This window comes from Quercus lobata, chromosome 3 (genome assembly GCF_001633185.2).
Source record: "Quercus lobata isolate SW786 chromosome 3, ValleyOak3.0 Primary Assembly, whole genome shotgun sequence".
In the NCBI taxonomy this organism is placed as follows: domain Eukaryota; kingdom Viridiplantae; phylum Streptophyta; class Magnoliopsida; order Fagales; family Fagaceae; genus Quercus; species Quercus lobata.
In genome coordinates, this window is record NC_044906.1 from 30,364,338 (window position 1) to 30,380,871 (window position 16,534).

The 16,534-nt window shown below is 33.7% G+C and overlaps 1 protein-coding gene across 1 annotated transcript; it reads left to right on the plus strand.

Annotated features, from left to right (window-relative positions):
• The first annotated feature begins 573 nt into the window (after positions 1–573).
• Positions 574–15,890, plus strand: LOC115980718 (protein prenyltransferase alpha subunit repeat-containing protein 1-B-like). The gene is made up of 7 exons (XM_031102940.1): positions 574–637; positions 1,360–1,465; positions 1,782–1,872; positions 3,025–3,093; positions 3,850–3,933; positions 14,252–14,302; positions 15,224–15,890. Exons 1-7 carry the CDS (start codon positions 574–576, stop codon positions 15,419–15,421), a joined length of 663 nt encoding a protein of 220 aa, XP_030958800.1. The 3' UTR covers positions 15,422–15,890.
• The last annotated feature ends 644 nt before the right edge of the window (positions 15,891–16,534 follow it).

The window sequence follows — 16,534 nt, forward strand, 5'->3', positions numbered from 1 at the left end:
AGATGGGCCTGAGTATTTGAGATTTTTTTACAGTTCTAATTCTTTCCGCGATACAAAAAGCTCTGTCTAGCTTAATTGCATTTTGTGTTTTTGTCTATGTTTGAATCGAGTTCTTAAATTAAGAATTATCCTTAAATTTTTTTTTATTTAAAAAAGAAAAAGAAAAACTCATATTTTACGGGCATTCCAGACGATATATTGAATTGGGCATTCCCCCGCACTCTCTCACCAGATTGAATTTCAAAATCGCAAATTCCATGGATCTCTTGCTCCAATTCCAACACATCCTCGAATCGGACCCTCTCATGTAAACCTCATATGCCTCTCATTTTTTTTTTTTCCCTTTATAGCAAAATATTGAAAATTTTACTTTGAATTTCATTTTTGGAGTCTTACAGTGATGAAGTTGGGTTTGTACACCCGACCCAATTCGCGACGCTGACTGAAGACTCAACAGGCGATGCTGCGATTTCGGATGGTACAACCTTTTGGAGCAGGGATCACAAGCTGGGCGTCTCGACCCAGGTTGTTCTGCCATTGTACAATGCGGCCAAGCGTGCGTTTATAGCGGCAATGGAAGAGTACAAGAGACTCAGCGACGGCGATGATGGATTGGAGAGTGAAGTGATGAGGCATAGTAAGGCTCTCTTGTTGCTCAGCTCCGATTTCGGCACTGCCTGGAAATCAAGGTCTCTTATTAAAATTCAGTTTACTTATTTAGAATCGGTAATTTATCATGGTGTCAGCGTCTCTACTGTACCTCGCGTTTAAAGAAGTTAAAAATGTGCCCCACTTATCTCGACAGCTTAAACTTTTGGGAAAATCAGTGATTTAGCAACCCCAAATAAGCAACTGTGCAATGTAGCATGAGGTGATCCACTATAGGGCCTAGGCAAAGCTTGTGAGATTGTAGAAGGTTTTAACTTGGAATCCATGCTTCGGGGAAGGCAGCCAATCATTTTATGTCTTCACTGTCTTGATTAGTGTGTATTGCATATAATTCATTTACCATTTGCCAAGTAAGTCTTGGTTGAACACTAGAAGTTTCTGAATCCCCAAATCCCTATTGAATAGGTTCACATATAGTATGTATGTCAATTGACAAAATGAAAATTATGCCCTTCTCCAATGCCACCCTATAGAAAATCGCTCGCTATCTACAGCCATGGAATTAGTGATACGAATTCAATAGTAGTAAGTTTTACAGATTCTCTCTTTTAAAATGTAAATCTCTAGGGTTATTTTGTACACACTTCCTGTTAAATGAGGTATCTACTCCATAAGTGTATTTGTGTTTATTTTAATTCATTGAATTACTTTTGTATCTACTCCTTTTTTGATGTCTTATGCATAATGCAGCAGTTGTGTCTAAGAAGCAGCAGCCTTCAATGTATATGGGTGAACTTCTGTTGTCAGCTCTTGTTCTTTCATGTTCACCCAAAAGTGATCAGGCGTGGAGTCATAGGTAACATAGTTTTTAATGGTTTTGTATCATTTCTACAAAGCACGATATTCACATGTCATTCCCGTTGGTTAGTTTTGCCTTAAGGGATAACATTATCAACTTGATGAACAGAACTTAGGGGGCCAATCTTTCTTTTTGTTCTTTAATTATCTCCTTGTTGATACACAGGGTTTTGTGTTTATTAATCTGATTTTTCACCTAGCCAAAATTTTTAGTTTTGTTCACATTCCTTTCTGATAATATTTTTACTTTTCTGCCTGCCTGTTATGGCTTTAAGTAATAACAAAGAGTTCTTGTGCTCATTGTCAATTTGCAGGAGATGGGTGATCAAGTCAATCGCTGGAAAGCGTTCAGCTCTGCAAGAGATTTTGGGGAAAGAATCTGAGCTGGTGGAAAAAATAGCTGAGGTTTAAATTCAGTTCAGGACCTCCATACTATTAAATTATGAAGGTTCATATATACATTTCATTATTGGAATAACTCCATTCTCACATTTGCTCTTTTCGCTTGTTTCCCTTAAACACTACCTAGAGTAAACAAGAACTTCAGTTTTGAAAAACAATTTTGGATGAGTATGATTCAAGATTTGATAGTCACTAGGATGCTTCTCTGTTGAGTTATCATTACTTAAGATGGAACAGGCTATCTAGATCTAGTTCACCAAGAAAACACTCAATACCTGTGAACAGAAATAGAATGCATAAGTGTTTACCTTGCTACTGAGATATAGCTGGATTGTATCTTCTTATGTTCTGAAAAATCTAGCTACAAATGGGCAGGTGCATCTATCTTGATGGAGGTGAAATTATTAAGCCTTGAGATTGGAGTTCAAAATGCTGTTTTCCCTGGATTATGATTCAGTTCTAGGTTTGCCTCAAAGCCAAACAAAACTGACTCATGCACACCTAAAATGCTGCTACATGCCACTGCCTCTGTGGTTGGTTGTCAGCCATGACAATTAGCACTGCTGGCAGCCGATGATCCTAGTAGTTTTTAATCTTCTGGGATGACGAATTACAGTATTGAGGTTGTATTTGATTGTACAGAAAATGAGATGAAAATGCAGTTCCCTCTTTTGTCTCCCACCTTTTTTGTGTGATTTTTATTTTTTTTTTTGGACCGAAAGAAATTGAGCTCAAGCTGTTGAATGAAGCTTGATGTTGTTAAGCTTTATCCCCAAGGATTTTGTGTGATAAAAATTAGACTTATATTGCCTGTCTCTTGAAGAACTGGCATCCCAAATTGAAGGTGGAATTCCCTGTGCAGAGTTTGGACCATCTAATTATTCATATAACAGAGTGCATTATGCGATGACCTTAGGGGAACTAGTTTATAGTCTTTCTAGTTGACTACTTGACTTTCTTCTTTAATTAGAACTTTTGACCATATCATTATGCAAATGTTTCTTTAGCTTCTGCAATTGTCCATATATATTGGTGGTTTACCTATTGAGATTTAGGCTTTAGCACACCTTATTTTGTTGGCATATCAGTCATGCTATGATGTTGAGGGAGAGTGTTCCAGGAATAAACCTAACACTGTTTTAAGTTGGCTTGCAGAGATCAAAAATGAACTATCATGCATGGAACCATCGTTGCTGGCTTGTTTCATACTTGACAAGAGAACAGGTGCTACTTGAGTTAAAGAAATCCAGAAATTGGGCGGGGTTGCATGTTGCTGATAATTGTTGCTTTCATTAATCTGGTAATCATGCATAGACTAGGGGATTCCTGCTTTCCTCGACACAAAGTTGGGGTTGTAAAAATTGGAAAAATATACACCAAACCTTTGAAGGATGAGGTTCAAGTTCACCATTCCTATTATTTCTAGGCTTCCAGTCTTTCAGAATATCTTAATTTTGCTAGCAATATGTCATCATTAGTTTATTTGATTTAATCTATAAAATTTTAGATGTTTGCAGCATGACATATGGTTGTGATAACCGGTTATTTTCTGTTGCTTGACTGCTTGAAGAACCATTTACGGTCACTAAAAGAATATGCCAATGCTTGGGGCAACTGGACTTTTAATTATCTTTTGATGGTTTCACAACTAATTTTTCTGAAAATGCATTGATCCCTAAATGAGATGTTCTTAATCAACAAAAAAATGACATTGTTTAATTTTAAGGTGGAAGAAATAGTTTCAACCATTGTAGCTGTATATGCTATTGTATTCCTAGAGTGATAAGAACACAAGGCTGGACAGGAACACCATATTCTTCAAGAGAAAAAAAAGTCATTAACCTCAAGTGAGAGAAAGATAGTGCTAATGTGCTTTAATTATCTTATTTGGAGTAAGGCACTCATAATTTCTTACATGCTGACTGTGATGATCTGGGATTTCCATACTTATCTCAATGTAACTTGCAATCAATTTTGCAGCGGCTAATACTCCGGATTTTGAAAGACTCAAAACTTGAAAATGCATCCCCTGGTTACTCTGTTGAAGTTTCTGAAGTATGGAAGGTGAAAATATTTTTTAACATCTATGCATCATTACAAATTTTATTCATTTCTACAAGCAAGTTTGCTCTATAAGTTCTTATCATTATGAATTGTATTCCATTTCTCCCTTCTCTCATTCCTCAGATCCTTATATGAGTGAATGTCAGCTTCAGGACAGTATTCTTTTTCTAATTTACTTTAGTTGAGTGATCTAAGTGATTTCATTCATAAGTGTTGGTGTATGTCTTGTATTCTTCCCGTACTTGGGTTGCACTGCTTTTGCGCTTTATTAATGAACCTTTTACTTATAAAGAAGTTGCTTAGGAATCATAATTGGGTTCAACTTTTTTGTTCTGCTTCGTTTGTAGGTTTAAATACTGAGATAAATTGGATTATAAAGTTATAATGCCACTTCCTATTAGGTTAAGCTTTTGGGTATCAGTGGCATTGTTGATTCATTTTTCTTAATAAATAAGCAGAGTCTTTATGGGTGATTGCATGTGCTACACACTACATGAAATAGAAATGGGGCTGGGTGATTCAAAAACAATGTTTGTTAAGCACTAAGACATTAAATGAGGCCAACAAAATAAATCTTTAGCATGAGGTTTTTACAGATGGACAAGACAATAAGAGAAAAACCATCTCTTAACAGAAGATTAAGAAGAATATGTAGATATACCTTACAATAAAAGAGAAGATAAGAAACAACGAACTTCCAAATTTCTCGTCACATATATTATATATATCACCACTTGGAAACTTTTTTTTATACAAATTTATAACAATGTAATGTTGATGGATATTGCACAATTTTGTACAAATTTGACAACAATGTTCTGTAGAACTAGCAAGTAGCAACTAACAAAAGCAAAATAAAATGAGATGCAAGATGGAATTAAGTTTAGACACAAGAAAATGATTAAAAGATATAAAGTTAAATTAATCAAGCATAGTTCTTGGAGGAGATTTTATCGAAATGCTATCGAATGTGGAAAAATGGTGGGTAGGCCCATTTTACATATTATACGTTAGCATATTAAGATATTGTCTGAATTATTTTATATTTTGGGTTTTTAGAGCTTTCATAGTAAAAGAAGTTAAAATTTTTAGCATTTAGTAACTCAAAAATTTATTTTATCTATTTTAACAACCTACTTTACAATGCATCAAATATCAAATGTTTTATTTTAACATTTAACACATTAAAATAATATAAACAATACAATAAAATAATATATCTAACACAATAAGCAACAACCACAACCATCAATACAATAAAATACCCTTTTTTTTTTTTTTTTTAACAAACTACATTAAAACATTATTTTTTTGTTTTGAGTTTTAACTTAGGCTTCTTTGCTGTAGAAGCTGTTTTAAGGGGATTGGCTGTTAAATTGACTTTTTAGTCAATTTAAAAGTCAATTTAGCAACCTTATTGCTAATGCTTTCAGTGGAACAAGATTTCTTTGATGTGTTTTTGCCTTTTTCTCTAAAAATAATAAATAAAAAATTGCTTCACATGTAGCTTGGAAATTACTTTCCAATTTCCATGTCCACTTACCTAGAAAGTAGAAACCATTTGAAATCAAAATTATTTTCTTAATGGTATTGGTGCAAGTGCAACACCAATTTGGTTCTCATTCCCAAATATTTTCGAATCTACTACACTTTCTCAGAAGCTGAATATGGCACTAGAATTTTCACTGATTTTTGGATGATCTTGTCACAAATGTTTAGTTTGGGTTGGGTATGAACTAAAACAAAGATCCAAAAGTGGGTTGTGTATAATTTGGTGATGGGATTTTGAGCTTGAAGGAGGTTGTAGTGATTCTAAATCTCTTGTTTAATTAAGGGACTGTTTGGTTGTGTTGTTTAAACAACAGTTTTCGTTGTTTAAATAACACAATACGTATGTCCACAACACTTTTCACATACTTGTATTTTCACAACCTAAATCATATTAACACATATCAAAAGAATTAAAAATAAATAAATAAATATAACAACTAGAGAAATTACATTAAGAAACTTATGTGAATCATATTAAACAAAGGAAGAAATCATAGATAGAAGACTCACTTTGCTTAAAATTATGAGTTTGAGATTATTTAATAAACCCCCCAATGCCTACAATACAAGGATTAGATTGAAAGATCAAGATAGCTAAATAATCATAGTAGTTTTTAGGAATTGTCGATGCCTCGCGGTATTCAACCACCCATCCGGGCGATGTGCGCACTCCTTCCCCGAAGGGTGGTGCACGGGCTCGGGTGCTATGAAGAATGTAAAAAGGGTAACCTCTAGTGTGTGACTGAAGTGAGTCAATTTAATTTATTATTTCCAAATGTAGTGAAATTGTCACCAATCATTGGGTTTTTTCTAAGGTGTGATTGGTCACTTGATTCTATTTGATTTTATTACCAATCCTAGACTAAGAAAAATGATCGTTTTTCCTAATCTAATATGGATGCTAAAAAATCTTAATTCTTGAGTTCGGAAGTCTGGTTACATGTGAGAAATGTGTTAGGCACCCCACAACTCTTGTCCAAAGACAATCTTTTATTTTGGTAAAATCTTAATTTTCAATCATTGGCAATTAAAAATAAGCTATTGGCATTTGCTTTTAGGGCTTTAAAAGAATTGGGTTTTGAGGTTTGATTTGGAAAAGGGGTGTGGAATTGTCGGTAGGCCCATTTTGATTTGGGAGATTTTAACGAGTTGCTAGTTATTCATTGAATGTGGGAAAATGGTCGGTAGGCCCATTTTACATATTAGACATTAAGAATATTGTTTGAATGATTCTATATTTTAGGTTTTTAGTGAACCAAAATTTCCTTGATGTGTTCTTGCTTTTTCTAAAATAATAAATAATAAAAAAATTACTTGATGTGGCGTGGAAATTACATTCCAATTTCCATATGTCCACCTACCAAGAAAGTAGAAACCATATGAAATCAAAATTATTATCTTAATGGGATTGGTGCAACATCAATTTGGTTCTCATTCCCAAATATTTTCAAATCTACTACATTTTCTCAGAACACTAGAATTTTCACTGATTTTTGGATGATCTTGTCACAAATGTTTAGTTTGGGTTGTGTATGAACGATGAACTAAAACTAAGATCCAAAGTGTGTTGTGAATAATTTGGTGATGGGATCTTGAGTTTGAAGGAGATTGTAGTGATTCTGAAAATCTCTTGTTTAATTTTGTGTTAGAAATTGAGATGTTGAGTTTTATTTGGATGGCAAGAGAATAAAATTATTTTCCTTTTTTATTTTTTTAGTTGTTATTTTGGATTTTTTTTTTTTTTGGCTTTTTAATTTTTTTTATTGTTGTTTAATTGACTTGAAATTATTTGTTTGACGTGGCATGATTTGATTGGTTCATCTAGCATACATAACATGCTTAGATGTTACCTAATGAAGGCGTGAACAAAAGGGTTCCCATTTCCCAATAAAAAATTGGTAAAGTTAGGGAACCAAATTAAAAATTTTGGGGCAAAATAAATATTAATCCAAACTTTATGAGCTGTAATTTACAATTTTATACATTAAAAAAAAAAATCTATATACTTTTCAGGATCAAAGGCATTGAAGAACTCACATGGGTAGCATGGAGATTGAGTCTCATAAGGGATTTTTTTTTACACTAATCAAATTGATAATCCATATACAAGATTAAATAGTAGAGGTTACCAGCGTCAATAACCAAACAAGTGATTCATTTTAAGGATCTAATAAACGAATTACATGAAGTGAGGATGATTCTTACAATTCTTCCAACTCGTTGAATTCTTGACTCCTTGAGTTTGTCATGTCGGCTGGATACTTAAGATTTTTGTTATGTGCATTAACAAATTCCAGAGTTTAGGTCTAAATTTCGATAGAAGCTTACAGTAGGAAATCTGAAGATCGAAGAGTGAAGACTATGATGAGCAATGTGTGGCCAAAAAGGCCATTCCTTTGCGATTCTTTAATAGACTAGATGGACTCACCTGACCAATTTGTGAAGGAGTAAATGTTACCTTTGACTCAATTCTATGTTTCTCATCTTTTTTTTTTTTTTTTTTTTTTTCCTTTCTTAATCCTTTTACCTTTTTTTTCCCGTCTCCACTCTATTGTCATGTGTTGTGTCAGGGTAAGGATTGGGTCCAGTGTTCAATTGCACTAGACCCGTCCAGATGATGCTATATAATTTGTTGTATCATATACATTTATGTGTGGATGATAATCCAATCATGTGAGACAACTTAGATATATTCGAGCTATAGACCTTATGAGGGTTTGGTCATCCATGTCAATAGCACAAAATCAAATAAAATGAAAATTCTATACTTATTTGACAAGAGCATTTAGGGCAACAATTTTGTCGTTGGCTTTTGCTGCTCTAAGCAATGGAATAGACTTGTTACTTGCATTGTAGGATTAGGCATTGTTGAAGGTCTTGGGCTTTGCTAAGAGGTGAGGCTAAGAAACTACCAGGAAAAAAAATCCTAGTATGCGCAAATCATTTCTTGATAGACTGACCCAACTATGAGGACATGCTCTACAAGCACTACAACTCTAATGGAACATGATCACACCTAATGTAGTTCTTTGTGAATGTATTATTAAATTACTATTTTAAAATATCACATTTTTATTACACATTTTCATTATTCTTAACTCATACGTAAAATTTCATTTTGATTCAATGAATAATCTAATATTTTGTGTAAAATTTTAAAATATAAAAAATTTTAAAATGTAAAAAATTTTAAATTTAAATACTTTTATAAATTAGCTAGTTATTGATATATTATCTTAAACTTTTACAGACATGCAAGTATAAAGAGTAAATGTAATTTAACCCCAAAAAAAAAAAAAAAACTGTAATTGAAAAATGGATTTATCAAAATACACATCCTTGAAAAATTATGGAGTAGTGTAATAGGTGGAGTGCTTTGGTTTGCATATTTAAGCTGCTTGCATTGTCTTATTCGTACATAACTATACATTATAAATGTTTTTCTTAGTTTAAAATGGATAGTTGCCCATCCCATGAGTTAGGGCTTGAACTCACCCCATAAAGGACACCAAACGTGCCAATTAACAAAAGGGTCTTTGGTGATACTATCATTTTCTTCTTCTTCCTCTTCATTTTTTTATTGAAAGGCCAAGCAAGCTTCAATAGATAAATACAATAGATATGGATACTTCGAATTGTTCTTCTTCTTTTTCTTTTCTTTTTTTTTTTTTTTAAAGTGGCATTTGGTACTATTCAATATAACATGTTAGATAATCAATGGCATTCAGTGACTTTTTAAATTTTTTTTTTTTAAAATTGACAAGTAGGAGTTTAATAAATTATATAGCTCAGCAATCAGCACCACACTTTATAGTGTTGTGCTAGAGTCGATTGCCACCCCTGTTTTGCTTTGCTAGAAGAGCCAAATTAAAGGCATGAATATTATTTCATTCCATGTTGACAGTTTTGCTTAGGGCATTGCATTATTATTTTCTTAATGGGATTGGTGCAACACCAATTTAGTTCTCATTCCCAAATATTTTTGAATCTACTATATTTTCTCAGAAGTTGAATATGCACTAGAATTTTCACTACTATTAAAGAGATCACACTATTCATTTTATGGAAATTATCCTCTTCTCCTATATTCAAATATTAATTATGCTTATAAATGAATTAATTTATAGAGTTTTAAATGTAGTCAACATATGCCACATGAGGAAGGTGTACCTTAACTAGGACCAAAGTGTACCCTTACTAGAGCAAGTGTGCGATCCTTAGTCCACATGCTTCAAGATATATATATATATATATATATATATATATATATTATTTATAACTTCGATGTATTTCAAATCTTATTTTAGCACCTTTGTGGGCGTTGTAAAATGCATAAAAACAACAATGCAAACTCATATTGTGCTAAAAAATGCAATTAACCCAAAAAATAAATCAAAAAATCAAAAAAAACATTAAAAACAATGAAAAAGGGGAAAGACTACGGTGAAGGAGTCTTTAACTTTTTCCTAGTAAAAGAGACTTTATTTTGGAGGGAATTTTTTTTTTTTAAAATGAAAGGAGGGAAAATAAAATAGAATTGTGGAAATGGTGTATCACGCAAGCCACTCCACGCAAGCCAATCATTTTATGTCTTCACTATCTTGATTAGTGTATTGCATATAATTCATTTAGAAAGAGTTTCAAAGATTTCACCTCCAAATCATACACTGATCTAGTGGCGATTCGATTTGAACAGATTTGTCCATTTGAAAACCCCATCACCACACCAAAACCGTATTCAAGTACCACTTCCCGAATCAAATTGACACACCCCATATGGACCCCTCACTGCATCAAAGCAAAACTCACTCCAAGCAGCACCATATTTGTTATCAATCACTACCCCCCACAACATGTCCCTTTCCTACACACAACGCCATAACCATTCCCCAAGTAAGTCTTGGTTGAACGCTAGAAGTTTCCGAATCCCCAAATCCCACCAAATGAAAATTATGCCCCTCTCCAGTGCCACCCCATACAAAATCCCTCACTATCTACAGTTGTGGAATTAGTTATACGAATTCAATAGTAAGTTTTACAGATTCTCTCTTTTAAAATCTAATTCTCTAGGAGTTTTTTGTACACACTTCCTGTTTAGATGAGGTATCTACTCCATCGAGGGGTTCATGCGTCATATTGAGTAGAACCCAAGTTTCAAGCATGGGCTTTTCTACAATAAACTGACTGACTTCAGACCCCTCGCATTTGTGTTGTATTTAAATTCATTGAATTACTTTTGTATTGCTTCCATTATTGATCCTCACTCCTATTACGATGTCTTACGCATAATGCAGGAAGCTAGTTGTGTCTAAGAAGCAGAAGCTCTCAATGTATATGGGTGAACTTCTGTTGTCAGCTCTTGTTCTTTCATGTTCACCCAAAAGTGATCAGGCTTGGAGTCATAGGTAACATAGTTCTTAATTGTTTTGTATCGTTTCTACAAAGCACAATATTCACATGTCATTCCCGTTGGTTAGTTTTGCCTTAAGGGATAACATTATCAACTTCATGAACAGAACTTTGGGGGCCAATCTTTCTTTTTATTCTTTAATTGTCTCCTTGCTTGATACACAGGGTTTTGTGTTTATTAATATGATTTTCGCCTGGCTAAAGTTTTTAGTTTTGTTCACATTCCTTTCTAATTGTATTTTTTTCTGTTATGGCTTAGTAATAACACAGTTCTTATGCACATTGTCAATTTGCAGGAGATGGGTGATCAAGTCAATCACTGGAAAGTGTTAAGCTCTTCAAGAAATTTTGGGGAAAGAATCTGAGCTGGTGGAAAAAATAGCTGAGGTTTAAATTCAGTTCAGGAACTCCGTACTATTAAATTATGAAGGTCCACATTTACATTTCATTATTGAAAAACTCCATTCTCACATTTGCCATGTTCGCTTGTTTCTCTTAAAAACTACCTAAAGCAAACAAGAACTTCAGTTTCAAAAATCAATTTGAATGAGTACGATTCAAGATTTGATAGTCACTAGGATGCTTCTCTGTTGAGTTATAATTACTTAAGATGGTACAGGCTATCTAGATCTAGTTCACCAAGAAAAGACTCAATACCTGTGAACAGAAATAGAATGCATGAGCGTTTACTTGGCTACTGAGATATAGCTGGATTGTATCTTATGTTCTGAAAAATCTAGCTATAAATGGGCAAGTGCATCTATCTTGTTGGAGGTGAAACTATTATGCCTTGAGATTGGAGTTCACAATGCTGTTTTCCCTGGATTAGTGTGTTTTGTTCTCAAAACTTGAGAACTAAATAAAAAATAGCTTTTTCTTTTCTCTGGTTTGGTTATGATTCAGTTCTAGATTTGCCTCAAAGCCAAACAAAACTGACCCATGCACACCTAAAATGCTGCTACATGCCACTGCCTCTGTGGCTGGTTGTCAGCCATGACAATTAGCACTGCTGGCAGCAGATGATCCTAGTAGTTTTTAATCTTCTTGGATGACGAATTACAGTATTGAGGTTGTATTTGATTTTACAGAAAATGAGATGAAAATGTAGTTCCTCCTTTTGTCTCCCACCATTTTTGTTTTATTTTTCTTTTTCTTTTGGACCGAAATAAATTGAGCTCAAGCTGTTGAATGAAGCTTGATGTTGTTAAGCTTTATTTCCAAGGATTTTGTGTGATTAAATTAAACTAATATAGCCTGTCTCTTGAAAAACTGGCATCCCAAATATGAAGGTGGGATTCCCTGTGAAGAAGTTGGACCATCTAATTATTCATATAATGGAGTGCATTATGCAATCACCCTTAGGGGAACTAGTTTATAGTCTTGCTACTGCTAGTTCACTAATTGTCTTTCTTCTTTAATTACAACTTTGACCATATCATTATGCGAATGTTTCTTTAGCTTCTGCAATTGTCCATATATATTGGTGGCTTAACTATTGACATTTAGCACACCACATTTTGTTGGCATATCCATCATACTATGATGTTTAGGGAGAGTGTTCCAGGAAGAAACCTTACACTGTTTTAAGTTGACTTTATTTTTATTTTTAATTTTTGTGGTGCAGAGATAAAAAATGAACTATCGTGCATGGAACCATCGTTGCTGGCTTGTTTCATACATGACAAGAGAACAGGTGCTACAAGAGTTAGAGAAATCCAGAAATTGGGCAGGGTTGCACGTTGCTGATAATTGTTGCTTTCATTTTCACAGAGTGAGTTTTCTTATCAATTTGAACAAGCTCCAATTTAAGTTCTGTGTCCTCACTCACCCTACCCTACCCTCCGCCCAACCTTTTTCCAAAAAGGAGAAATCTGGTAATCATGCATAGACTAGAGGATTCCCACTTTCCTTGACACAAGGTCGGGTTTGTACAAATTGGAAAAATATACACCAAACCTTTCAAGGATGAGGTTCGAGTTCACCATTCCTATTATTTCTAGGCTTCCAGTCTTTCAGAATATTTTAATTTTGCTAGCAATATGTCATCATTATTTTATTTCATTTAATTTATAAAATTTTAGATGTTTGCAGCATGACATATGGTTGTGATAACTGGTTATTTTCTGTTGCTTAACTGTTTGAGAACCATTTACAGTCGCTAAAAGAACATGCCAATGCTTGGGGCAACTGGACTTTTAATTATCTTTTGATGGTTTTACAACTACTTATTTTTCTGAAAATGCATTGATCCCTAAATTAGATGTTCTTAATCAACAAAAAACGATAAAGTTTAATTTTAAGGTGGAAGAAATAGTTTCAACCATTGTAGCTGTATATGCTTTTGTATTCCTAGAGTGGGAAGAACACAAGGCTGGACAGGAACACCATATTCTTCAAGAGAGAAAAAAAAAAAGTAATTAACCCCAAGGGAGAGAAAGATAGTGTTAATGTGCTTTAATTATCTTATTTGGAGCAAGTCACTTAAAATTTCTTACATGCTTACTGTGATGAGCTGGGATTTCCATAGTCTCAATCTAACTTGCAATCAATGTTGCAGCGGCTAATGCTCCTGATTTTGAAACACTCAAAACTTGAAAATACATCCCCTGGTTACTCTGTTGAAGTTTTTTAAGTATAGAAGGTAAAAATGTTCTTTAACGTCTTTGCATTTTTCATTTCTACAAGCAAGTTTGCTATTTATGTTCTTATCATTATGGATTGTATTCCATTTCTCCCTTCTCTCATTCCTTGGATCCTTATATGAGTGAATGTCAGCTTCAAGACAGTATTCTTTTTCTAATTTACTTTAGCTGAGTGATCTTAGTGATTTCGTTCATAAGTGTTGGTGTATGTCTTGTGTACTTTCCGTACTTGGGTTGCTCCCTTATTAATGAACCTTTTACTTAAAAAGAAGCTGCTTAGGAGCCATAATTAGGTTCAGCTTTTTTGGTCTGCTTGGTTTGTAGGTTTAAATACTGATATAATTTAGATTATAAATTTATAATGCCACTTCCTATCAGGTTAAGCTTTTGGGTATCAGTGGCATTATTGATTCATTTTTCTTAATATATAAGCACAGTGTTTATGGGTGATTGCATGTGTTACACAATACACGAAATAGAAATGGGGCTGGGTGATTCAAAAACAATGTTAGTTAAGCACTAAGACACTAATGTAAAATCCTTTCACGCCCAAAAGCAAATTCTCGTAATTATGTGACTGCTTTTTTTAGTTACAACTGCTGTTACTTGTTGTTTTAGGATTTGTAGATTGCAACTATGCTTTTTAAATGTCTTGACTATTTATACAAGTTTTTTTTCTTTTTTTTTCAAATGTCCTGACAATGTTGGCATGACAGGAAGAGCTCAATTGGAATGAAAGGTTGATAAAGCGTTACATAGGAAGAGAGGTATACACCCTTAACTCAAAGAAGCTCAACTATGCCTTAATCCTATTGGTGATGACTTTATGGAACCTTCTCAAAATTTTTTTTTTTCTTTTTCTGATAAGTTTGATTTCTTCAACTAACACAGCTCTGCTTCTTGTATTGTTTTCATCCATTCTATCATATCTGAAATCATACTCATGGTCACTTCTCTTTACCTATTTATCATACACCACTTCATTATGTCTACCTATGTTATTTTCGGACTCCCTCTACCTCTTTTTACTTCAACCTGAAATAAAAGTAAGCACCCTTGGTATGTACTTTTTTCGTTGGACTGACTATAGTGGCACATAGGCAGGATTTTTTTTGAATTTTTGTATTATTAATCGGCAGACTCTTCATATAGGAGAACCTTTGATTGTTCTCAACCCTGAAATTGGTGGGTTAAGATTCGTAATAGTACGTAGATCTGAAAAAGGATCTGTAATCTTCCTGTCACCTCTTTTTGCAGATTGCAGCATGATAACATTGATAATTTGTACCAACTACACATTATCTAACCAAATCCAATTCTCTCATTTGTGGATTCTCCCCCCACTAAAGATGATACCTCATTGTCATATTGTTTTGGCGCTGTTATTTCAGATACATAATAACCTCCCACCCCCAGAAAAAGAATCATTTGAGAACTGTAGTCCACCAATATATGAGTTATTGTATTATGAGCCTTTCTTATTGTAGTACCTGTGTTCATGATGTCATTTCTTCAATCAAAGAAATAGAGTCTATCTTTGTAACAAGAAATTTTGTGGTCCGATCACATATTAAAAGAAAAAGAAGAAAAAAAAAAAAGTGGTTCCGTGCTGGTGCTTGACTTTTTTAAAGTATTCCAATGATCCTATTATTTAAGAGTTTTTATCTTATGACTTTCATTTCAAACAGGCACTTTGGCTTCATCGCCGCTTCCTTTCTTTGTGTTGGATGAAGCAATTTGCAACCAATCTCCATGATGTATCCTGCCATTCTGAGCTAAAGATCAGCACAAGTAACAACTTCAATTCCTTTATTGATAATGAGTTGCATCTCTTCAACTCTTGCTCAATTGTTCCAGAAAATGACTTTGAGGATTTCAGAGCGTAAGCCACATATTTTGCCACTTACATATTATGGTTGACAAAGGTAAATCATCTTTTGTCTTTTTAATTTTCCATTTTGTTTTGTCGGTTGGGTGCTTAGATTTTTGTTATGTGCATAAGCAAATCCTGGAGTTTTGGTCTGAATTCCAAGAGAAGCTTACAATAGGAAATCTGAAGACTATGCTGAGCAAGGTGTGCCCAGAAAGGTCATTCCTTTGGGATTCTTTAATAGACTAGATGGAAATGCCTGACCAATTTGTGAAGGAATAAATGTTATCTTTAACGCTGTCCGATGTTTCTTATCTTTTTTTTCTTTAATATTTTTACCTTTTTTTTTTCTCCACTCTCTTGTTGATTCATGTAGCGATGATATTAACAATGCTTAGTGGGGCAAAGAGATTTGAAGGTTCAGAGATGGACGTTTTCAATTTGTACTTTAATATGGTATAGACTATGTGAATATGTGATGAACACTTTCGGTATATTTATTTTGTGTTATAAAAATATATTATAGAATTAATTTTTATCCTAAAATGGTATATAGAAATAGTTCGATATCACAATATTTCGTTAATAGACAAACTAAAACGATCATTAAAACAAAATTGATAACTTTGGTTTTCTCATGCTTGACAATGACTAAATTACTACAAGTAAACTAAAAAATTAAGAGAGGAAAATGAACAAATAAATAAGGTATACTTGGATGTGAGTTGGGTAGCACAACAATTTATCAAGACCTAGTTTCTCTGCAATAAAAATGGTGGCTATCAAATAGCATATCCAATATATGCGGTTGAATGGCGCAACGGGATCACGAATGGTGAGATCTATGGCAAGAGGGATGTTGCAGTGGTTCTAGTACAAATAAAACAGCGCCGCCTGAACTCTCTCTCTCTCTCTCTCAAAACTGACCTAAGTTTCTCTCTCTTCTTTCCATTGGATTCAAATTATTGATTTTGGTATTTTAAATTTTACATGCGTTTTTTGTTAGTATATTAATGAGAGAATAATTGAGGTATTAATTTGGTACATGTAAAGCTCATAGAGTAAATTGGACAAAATAAAAGTTTTTCAGAATGTAATGACCACCACCTTAAAGTTTAAGGGAGGTATA